The sequence below is a fragment of the Garra rufa genome, chromosome 4 (genome assembly GCF_049309525.1).
Source record: "Garra rufa chromosome 4, GarRuf1.0, whole genome shotgun sequence".
Taxonomy (NCBI): domain Eukaryota; kingdom Metazoa; phylum Chordata; class Actinopteri; order Cypriniformes; family Cyprinidae; genus Garra; species Garra rufa.
In genome coordinates, this window is record NC_133364.1 from 2,230,915 (window position 1) to 2,241,772 (window position 10,858).

A 10,858-nucleotide genomic window follows, 5' to 3' on the forward strand; every position below is an offset into this window, starting at 1 on the left:
TGGTGTTCATTATCAGAGCGTTTCGGCGCATGCGCGTCACTGCCGCCTGATGGATACACGGTGGATACAATTATTTGACAAATTTGATTTTGGAGCATTAAAAGTGACAGTCAAAGCTATGAAATCTTTCAGATGTATTGTTAAAATAAAGTAAATATGTAAATCAGCACAGAGGCAACTAGTAAAGAAGAATAAATGTCATCAGGTTGAGCAGTAACTGCTGAAAAACTCATTTTTTTAAGACTTCTAGTCAATTTGATTAATATTAATATTAACATTTATTCAGATTATTTTTTTTTTAAATGCATTTCAAAACTAGCTCAGGAACAAAATCAATAAGATCCAACAGACTATCTGAAACGGACATCATTAACATGAGTTTTATTATCTTACTATGTTTAAATTGTAGTTTAACCCTCAAGAATGTGTGCATCAGAAACTTTATGGGACACTTCCACACCCAAAGGTGAGCGACTGATGGGTGTTTTTTGGTCTTTTACACTCATACTCACTCTTTAAAGTGTTTATTTGAGTTTAGAAACAGTAGTGCACAGGAACAAATGCATCATAATTTGAACATCTCAATTTCTACAAGCTGAAATGACTCAAATGTGCAAAAATGATATGATATTGTTAGCAGGCATCAGTGCAAAAACATTGAATTGCATCCAAAAGCACTTCATACTATGGAAGCACGTTTCCACCACTAAATTGAAATAATAAAAAAAAGGATATTGTGAATTATCTCACAATTGCATGATATAAACTTGCAATTCTTAAAAATAAAGTCACAATTCCAAGCTATAATATCAGAATTCTGATTTATAAACATATATAAACTTGCAATTCTTGGAACATATTAGTCTTTTTTTTTTTTTCTCCTCAGAACTTGACTTTATAACTCGCAACTGTGTTTATACCTCACAGTTCTGAGAAAAAAAAAGTCAGAATTGAGAGACAAAAGTCAGAATCGCTAGATAAAAAGTCACAATTACCTTTTTTAATTTTTATTTATTCAGTGGCAGAAATGGGCTTCCATATCATACAGTAGTAAAATGTAAACAAAAAAAAAATCAACATTGAGTAGAAACAGTCCTAAAAAAAATTACAAGAAAACTTTTTATAAAAAGAAATCAAGTGATTGTAGGCACGTTTGATTGGCTAAATGTCCCTGAGTGCGTAATTGATTCCTGAGGGGCGGAGCCGCCTTAAACCAATCCGGTTCAAAGCATCAGAGGGGCGTCGACCTCATTAGCATGTTTATGGAACTTTGGCCCAATCAGCCTCTCGCTGAAACGCCCAGGCCCCGCCTCCTTCTGCCACTCGGCTATTGGAGTGACGTACCACATGACCGCACCGGACGGGTTGATGGACACGGAGAACTCTGTGCTGTCCTTCAGATCAGGCAACAGCTTCTCTGAAAACACGTCATACACCTGACAGACAGACAGACAGACAGATGCTGTGTAAGTGATGGAGTGTCTGCGTTTCATCTGAGGTGTTTGTGTGTTTCTGAATGCTTACCTGATAGCTTCCAGCTTTATAGTTGAGCGTCTTTAGATTTGTCACGTAGCGATACGGCATATCTGACCTCCTGCTGAAGAACACCAGAGCGCTGGATCCTTTATTTAGAGGACGCCAGTACACCTCGATCCTGCTCTTCTCCTGACACAAACACAGCAGAAGCAATGGAAATGAGTGCTTTCAAAACAGTGCAAAAAACATGAAAAGAAATAATAATAATCAACTAATTAGTACATTATAATGATTAATAAATTACTAACTTTTAAAATAACAAATATTTAAAAAATAGTAAAAATAAATGTGTAACAAAATATTTTTCAAATAATATTTTACATGCATTTCTAATAAAATTACTTTTTTTATAATACAAACCTCCACTTATTCTGTGAAAACATGTTAAAATATTTATTAAAAATATAACTAAATACATTTAAACTAATTTAAATGCCTTTAAAATAATTGAAATGACTTAATAATACAATAATTATTAATAAATAACTACATTTTAAAATAATAACAAATTAAATGTGTAATAAAATACCATATTTTCCAATTAATTTTAACATGTATTTTTTTTTTAATAAAATAACTTTTTCACAATTCAAACTCTCACTTTATCCGAGAAAACTTAAATAATAAATGTTATAATAAATTAAAAAAATTTAACTAAATATTTAAAATAATTGCAAAATAACTTCAAAAGAATTAAAATGACTAAATAATACAATTATAATTATTAATAAATTACATTTTAAAATAATAATAACAAATATTAAATATGTATCAAAATACATTAGATGTATTTTTTAAAATAAAATTACTTTTTCACAGTACAAACTTCCACTTGATCTGTGCTTTCCAAACAGTGCAAAAAATATGAAAATAAATTAAGATTAAACTAATTACTAAAATATAATCAGTTAATTATAGTGAGCAATAAAGTACTATATTTTTGTATACTAAACATAATAATTAAAATAAATTAAAATAGTGTGACATAACGCCATAATTATTAAAACAAAATTCAAAATAATAAAAATCAACAAATAATACAGTATTTAACCCTAACAGCTATTAGAGTAAATAGAAACAAAAAAATATTATATAATATTGATATAATTAAAAATCATATTCCATAAGCATGAAAATAAAACTATATTAATATTAATAGAAAATTATAGAAACTAATTTATTACAAAAATATTTAAATCACTAAAAAAAGTTAAATTAATAAAAAAAATAAAAAAAAATTAAATGGGGGTCCTCGCACAAGGATGATAATATTTGGTCTTTTAACACTGAAACACCTGCTTTACAGACGTCTCACCTTGATCAGGCGTTTGCCCTGGATGCCCAAGGGGTCCTGATTGATGGCGATGGCGATTTTGTTCTGCAGGATTGCGCGAGCGCCGCTGCTGATCGTACGCAGATCGTTAGACATGAAGAGAGGCGCGGCCATGATCGCCCACAGAGCCATCTGAGAACGTGATTGGTCCATGCTGAGACCGAAGTCTCCAATGATCAGCTGAGGATCAGACAAACCAGCAGAAATCATGAGTAAACAGTTTCTTAAAATAAAAAAAAAATAAAAAAACTGAATCAGCAAAACCACATATTGAAATTATTTAAAATAAAAAATAAAATAAAATATAAATAAGGAATAAAATAAAATAATACAGATTTTTTTTCTCACATGTCTGGATCGTTTTACTAAATAAAAACTAAAATAAAAACAGAAATTTAAATGAATCCTAAACAACAATAATTAAAAAAAATCTATTAATTTAAATCTAAATGATAGTAATATTAAAAAACTAACAGAACTGGCAAAACCACATATTGAAATGTAAAAAAACAAGATATTAAAATAAAAATATAAATACAGAATAAAATACAATTTTAAAAACTACAGAATACAGAATCTTTTTTTTTTTTTTTCACCATGTCTGGGGTCTTTCCACTAAATAAAAACTAAAACTGAACTAAAATAAAAACAGAAATTAAAATGAATCCTAAACTGTAATTTAACAAAAAAATCTATTCATTTAACCCTAAAAAAACAGAATTGGCAAAAGCAAATATTAAAATGATTAAAAATAACAACAATAATAACAAAATAAAATATGGAATAAAATAAAACTATAAAAACTACACATAATACAGAATATTTTTTTCACTATGTCTGGGTCGTTTCACTAAATAAAAACTAAAACTGAACTAAAATAGAAACAGAAATTAAAATGAATCCTAAACAGCTATAATTAGTTTTTTTTTTTTTTTAAATCTATTAATTTAAACCTAAATAATAGTAATATTTAAAAAAAAAAACTAACAAAATTGGCAAAAGCACATATTGAAATGATTAAAAAAAACTTTTTTAAATAAAATACGGAATAAAATAAAAATATAACAACTACACAAAATATAGAACCATTTTATTTATTAATTTATTTGAATAAATACTGTTCTTTAAAGGATCTCACCATGTCGGGGTCGTTCCACTGTCCCGGTCCGGCGGCGGGCTGCAGGACGTCCTGATTATCAAAGAACCAGTCGACGATGCTCAGCACACTGTCCCACGAGTCCTGGATGTCATCATAGTTCCTCCACAAATTACAGATCTGACCCAGCAGCGTGTAGTTCACCTGAGACAGCATTACATTACTATCACATCACATCACATGACTTCCAATGGCTGCTTTCAACTCACTTTTGGCGGGAGACCACCCTGGTAGGCGGGCCAACTGCAGGAGTAGCCAATGGGACGGCCCGTAGCGTTGAGGGCCTTTGACATCATTGGGTAGCCTGGATTTAGAAAGAAATAAAAATAGAATAAAATGAAAATACAATACAAATAATATCAGATATTGAAAAAACAGATAATCTTTCTTTAATGCCAATTTGTAGAGATGTTTGCAGAATTGTGAAATAAAAAGTCAGAATTGTGAGATGAGAATTTTTTTTTTTTTAGTAATTTTTTTACTATCATAGGTTATGGAAAGTTGTTTCCGCCACTGAATCCATTTTTTTTTTTTTTTTTTTTTTAAAGGTTATTGCAACTCGCAATTCTGACTTTTTTTTACTCAGAATTGTGAGATATAAACTTGCAATTCTGTGAACATATCAGTCTTTTTTTCTTCTCAGAACTGGATTTTCTAACTCACAATTGTGAGAAAAAGTCAGAAATGCAAGATACAAAGTCGCAGTTGCAACCAAAAAACTGGCAAACTCACAATTCTGAATTTATTTCTTGCAATTCTGACTTTATAACTCAATTGTGTGTTTATATCTCAGTTCTGAGAAAAACAGTCAGACTTGCGAGATGTAAACTTAAAATTGCAAGGAAAAAAATTGAGATTAAAAAATCTGAATTGCAAGATACAAATTTGCAATTGCAAGGAAAAAAACTTGCAAACTTGCAGTTCTGACTTTATGTATTGCAAATGTGAGTTTGTATCGCGCAATTGTGCATATATATCTCAGTTCTAAGAAAAATTGCGATTCTGAGTCAGAATTTATGACGCAATTCTAAGAAAAAAGATCAGAATTGCAAGAAGTAAACCCGAAATTGAGGAAAAAAATCTAAATTTCAAGATACAAAGTCGCAATTGCACGAAAAAAAAACTTGTAAACTCGCAATTTTGACTTTATAACTCACAATTGTGCATGTATATCGCGGTTCTGAGAAAAACAGTCAGAATTGTCAGATTTAAACTCGAAATTGTGAGCAAAAAAAGTCAGAATTGTGAGGGGGGTTTAGATTTTGAAAAAAAAAATTGAATTGTGAGATGTAAACTTTAGAATTGCGAGGAAAAAAGTATTTTGTATTTTGCAATTCAAGAAAAAAAACTTGCAAACTCACAATTCTGACTATTTCTTGCAATTGAAAATTGAAAAATGTCAATTGCGAGTTTATACGATCCAATTCTGAGGAAAAAAAAGGTAGAATTGTGAGATAAAAAGTCAGAATTGTGAGATGTAAACTTTAAATTGCGAGGAAACAATTCTGAATTGTGAGATACAAAGTCGTAACTGCAACAAAAAACTTGCAAACTCACAATTCTGACTTTATTTCTTGCAATTGTGGCTTTACATCCCACAATTCTGACTTTTTGTCTCAGAATTGCATCATAGAAATTCTGATTTTTTTTCAATTTTCAATTGCAAGAAATAGTCAGAATTGTGAGTTAAGTTTTTTTCTTGCAAGAAAAAAACCTCACAATTCTGACTTTATAACTCACAATTGTGCGTTTATATCTCAATTCTGAGAAAAAAGTCAGAATTGTGAGATTTAAACTCGAAATTACAAGGAAAAAAGTCAATTGTGAGATAAAAAGTCAGAATTACAAGACCTAGACTTAGATTGTGAGGAAAAAAATTCTAAAATTTGAATTAAAAAGAATTGTGAGAAAGTCAGAATCATTGTACAGAACAACAAGCATAATACGGAATAAAATGAATAAAAATATAGGTAAAGAAATTGAAAAAAAAGGACAATTACAAAATACAGAATAAATATTTACTAAATTAACTACACATTTAAAAAAATATTTAAATATTACATTACAGATGTGTGCAAAACTTTGGCGCTATTTTATAAATGTAGATTAAAAAGTATTGCCAAATGATGGTGTTTCCATTAACCGATGTTATGCAACTAAAACATAATTATTAAGTCATGGCAATAGATTTTTGTGTAATTTTGGCTATATTTAATCGAATGTGACCTATAAATGTGAAAGAAATGTTTCCATTGCTGTTTTGTAAAATATTCCTTTTTGGAATTGCCTGAAAAGCCACCTCATGTGAGCATAAAAACATTTTTGCGATATATGGGAGAATTGCGCCATTGAGCCGTTTCCATTAGGTGTATTTTCAGTGATAATGGAAACGCAGCTAGTGACTGATGGAAAGTGGAGCGGCTGTGTTGTGTGTCTGACCTTGTTCCTGATAGGACGAGTTTGAGTAGCAGCCGTCCAGCTTCAGCATGTCGATGCCCCAGTCGGCAAAGGTCTGCGCGTCCGTCTGCACCGTGTCCAGCGTGGTTCCCGGATATCCTCCGCAGGTGTGAGTGCCCATGTCTCCGTAGATGCCCAGCTTCAGGCCGCGGTCGTGGACGTACTGCGCCAGATGAGCGATGCCCTGCGGGAACCTGCGGGACACATCGGGTAAAGCTAGAACGCATTCACACACACACTGCTGCTGTCAGGGGTCAGGGGTCAGGGGTCAGCACCTCTTGGGGTCGGCCTGCAGTCGGCCCTGACCGTCTCTCTGCATTGAAGCCCAGCAGTCGTCGATGTTGATGTAGACGTATCCCAGCTCTCTCCAGCCGTCCTCCGACAGTCTGTCAGCCATATCTGTGAACAGCTTCTCACTGACAAACAATAGAGCAGAATCATGATCTACAGTTCAATTATTACTGAGAATGTTCAAATCAGCCTAGACTCTTTAAACTCATAACACTAAACTACCTAATTATGCTAGAATCATGCTAATCATGCTAACAACACGCTAGTAACATGCTAATCATGCTAACAACACGCTAGTAACATGCTAATCATGCTAACAACACGCTAGTAACATGCTAATCATGCTAACAACACGCTAGTAACATGTTAATCATGCTAAAAACACGCTAGTAACATGCTAATCATGCTAACAACACGCTAGTAACATGTTAATCACGCTAGTAACATACTATTCATTCTAACAACACGCTAGTAAAATACTAAACATGCTAATCATGTTAACAACATGCTAGTAACAGGCTAATCATGCTAACAACACGCTAGTAACATGCTAATCACGCTAACAACACGTTGGTAACATGCTTATCATGCTAACAACACGCTAATAACATGCTAATCATGCTAACAACATGCTAGTAACATAGTAGTCATGTTAGAATCTTGTTAAAAACATGTTAGCAACATTCTAATAAAATGTTAATCATGCTAACAACATGCTAGTAACTTGTTAAGCATGCTAGCACCATGTTAACGACTAGCTAATCATGCTAGAAACATGTTATCAACATGTTAATCATGTTAAAAACTTGTTACAAACATGTAAGCAACACGTCTAGAATCATGTTAGTAACATGCTTGTCATGTCAGAAACATGTTAGAAACATGTTAATTATGCTAGCCATGTGATATGAACATGTTAATCATGTTAACAACATGTTAGTAACATGCTAATTATGCTAGCTACATGTATGTTAATCATGTTAGAAACTTGGTAATTATGCTAACAGCATGCAAGTAGCTTGTTAAAATCATGCTAGTAACATGTTAAATACGCTAGCCACATATGAAAATGCTAATCACGCTAACATGCTAGTAACTTGCTAATCATGCTAGAAACATGTTAAACATTAGAAGGCTGTTGTTAGAGTAACATGCTAATTATGCTAACCACGTGATATTACCATGGTAATCATGCTAACAACATGCTAGTCATGCTAATAACTTGTTAATCATGCTAGAATCGTGTTAGAAACATGTTAGCAAAATGCTAGCAACATGTGAATCATGCTAAAACATGATAGTAACATGCTAACAAGTTAATCATGCTAGAAACATGTTAGCAACATGCTAGTAACATGCTAATCATGTTAGTAACTTGTTAAGAAAATGTTAAATCATGCTAACAATACGTTAATTCATGTTAAATCATGCTAGCAACTTGGTTAAACCATCTTAAATCAAGGTAGCAACATGGCGATTCATGCTAGAAATGGGATAACTTTTGAACTCATCCTAGACGGTTTAAGACTGATTTAAGAATATATATTTTTGAATTTAAATGCAATAAAATAAATTAGAAATGTTGCCTGAAATAAATTTAAGCTGTAGCAGTAAAATCACTAACTATAAATAAATAAAAATGAAAACCTTAATTAAAATAAAATCAGAAACGAAAATGAATCCTTAACGGTAATCTTTTTTTTTTTTTTAGTATTAATTTCAAGCTAAATGATAGTAATACAGAAAAGGCAGAATTAACAAAAGCACATTTTGAAATGATTACAAATATAAAACTAATAATTAAATTAATACAAACAATATCAACCAAAACTGAACTAAAATTGAAATACCTGATGCAGTTGTAGGGGTCGTTCTGACAGTCGATGTCGCAGCGGAAACGCTCCCAGGCTAACCAGCCCATCGGCGGGGTCCTCATCAGACCGTTATCCAGAGCCCAGCTGGCCGTGGAGAACGCCAGAACTAAAAACACTACTGCGTGCTGCATTTCTGAAACGCACTTCAATAACATTCTGAGTTATTATATGCATTCCCACTGGGATCAGCACTTATTTGTAATATTGCTACCAAATGAGGCCAGACCAGCGTTGGGTCTAACTAATTATTATTACAGTCATTTGTTACTGTAATTGCATTACTTTTCCTTTGAAAAAATAAAATAAGGGATTACTCTGATGTAACTGAACTTAATACTGAATATAGACTGTAGAGCATTTATACACAATACAATAGTGGATTTAACATCAGAATTTAAAGTCTAACCTTAAAATGCATGCTTTTTATGTGCCCCTCTCACTTTTAAATTCTTTAGTGAGTTCATAAGAATATTGGTAACACTTTAGTGTCCTATTCTCACTATTGACTAGTTGGTTATTAGCATGAATGTGGGATAATGGCTGATTATTATCACTTAAAAAGCACATATTAATTCTGAATCCTTAATCCTACACAATTCTTAAACTTAGTAAAGTAGTTGTTAAGTATTAATAAGCATTAATTAATTGAGACAAAATTCTAGTTAAAAGTTAGTAAATGGACCCTAATATAAAGTGTGATCAGAATAATGATCTATTATTTATTTGAAAGAACCATTTGATGTCTGTCCTTGTATGATTAACTTGTTGAGGTTGATTCAGGATGTAGAAAGTAATTAGTAATAAGTAATTAAATACTCTTTGGAGAGAGTAATTTGTAGAGTGATCTAATTAGACTGTTGAAGATGTAATTAGTAACTAGTAATTAATTACTTTTTAGAGTAACTTACTTGCACTTTTACTAAACTCACATCAAACAAAACCAAAAGTCTGAGAAAGATTAAATCATTCAGTTTTTCTAAATGATGCACACCTAAAATAATAGTAAACTAATACCTAAAGAAACTAAAAAAAAAATAACTTTAATATTCATTGTTAAATCATTCTAAATAAACTTACAACCGCTGCATGGGACTAATAATGTGACTAGAAAACGCAGCAATTTCTTTTTTTATAGAAAATGCAATGATTGCAGCATGTGTTTGTTTGTGCTGATATCAATATTTCGCAATAATAACTGCTTCATTGAGTTTAGCTGTAAGTTTATTATCTGATGTAAAGTTCATGAGGAAAAACACCTGAAAACACCTGACTGACTGTCACCTGACACACATGACTCACTCACATACATACATATACACACACAAACAGCCATAATCATTCTCACAGGTCACAGCACACACAATATTATATTTAAAAACACAAACTTATGTATTTAACATCAAAATAGCACAATAAATGAGTAGCACTAATTTTACTTCCTGTTGGACACTTCCTGTTAGAATCCGCGACACTGATATCTATTTGTGTCGCGTAAATCGCATAGAAATAAAAAAGTGCATAGATCTCTGTGTGCATATTCCATGCAATTCGATATTCTATAAAATTGCATTAATCAGAAACTAGCAGAAACTTCCGTGAAACTCAATCATCCTGTAAGTGTTTGTGTTTTATGTCCTGTTACACGCGCGTCACTCACCGGATCCGGATGTTGGATCTTCCCTCAGTCTCTGGATCAGATGTGACTGCTGTCCGGAGCGGAGCGGCTCGGTTCTGCTGCTGAATACTGCTCTCTTTCTCTCTGTGTTTGTGGATGAATGGATGAACGTGTGTTGTTTGATGCAGCGGGTCATGTGACTGCATTCGTGTCATGTGACGCAGCATCAGCTGGTGTGGAGCAGGAAGTTCCGCATACAGAAAACTTGATAAACTGCACAGACTAGTCTTAAAAGATAGCCATCTAAGTTTTTTCCCTCTATGCAAAAGTTATTTAGTTAACTTATTCAAACCAGTTACATAAAAGCGCAGGTTGTTCTAATTTGAAGCCGAAAAGATTCTATTCTAGTTAGTCAACCCAGTTATTAAGACACATTCTTAACTTGGAGGCAAAGTTTATGTAACTGGCCCTTCTTTTTTGTTACTTTGTAATACTATGAATATTGTAATATTATGTGGTTATTGATACTATTGAATATTGTAATATTATGTGGTTATTGATACTATGTGTCACTTTTTCCCATGTGCTTTGTTTTT

At 32.3% G+C, this 10,858-nt stretch overlaps 1 protein-coding gene across 2 annotated transcripts; it reads right to left on the reverse strand.

Annotated features, from left to right (window-relative positions):
* Positions 1–355: 355 nt before the first annotated feature.
* Positions 356–10,454, reverse strand: LOC141333393 (alpha-N-acetylgalactosaminidase-like). Of its 2 annotated transcripts, none has more exons than XM_073838375.1 (9): positions 10,305–10,454; positions 8,624–8,780; positions 6,758–6,898; positions 6,465–6,676; positions 4,235–4,329; positions 4,008–4,169; positions 2,852–3,049; positions 1,525–1,665; positions 356–1,436 (listed from the first exon to the last, which is right to left on the reverse strand). In XM_073838375.1, the coding sequence occupies exons 2-9, from the start codon at positions 8,776–8,778 to the stop codon at positions 1,224–1,226; spliced, it is 1,317 nt and encodes a 438-aa protein (XP_073694476.1). In that variant the 5' UTR covers positions 8,779–8,780; positions 10,305–10,454; the 3' UTR covers positions 356–1,223. The 2 variants fall into 2 exon arrangements, with proteins under 2 accessions (XP_073694476.1, XP_073694474.1); XM_073838373.1 differs by having other exon boundaries at positions 8,624–8,790.
* Positions 10,455–10,858: the final 404 nt, after the last annotated feature.

Coding starts and splice junctions, on each gene's coding strand:
- LOC141333393 (XM_073838375.1), bottom strand. CDS start 8,778: ATGCAGCACGCAGTAGTGTTTTTAGTTCTGGCGTTCTCCACGGCCAGC. Junction 6,677..6,757: donor CTGCAGGCCGACCCCAAGAG/GTGCTGACCCCT, acceptor TGTGTCCCGCAG/GTTCCCGCAGGGCATCGCTC. Junction 1,437..1,524: donor ATAAAGCTGGAAGCTATCAG/GTAAGCATTCAG, acceptor TCTGTCTGTCAG/GTGTATGACGTGTTTTCAGA.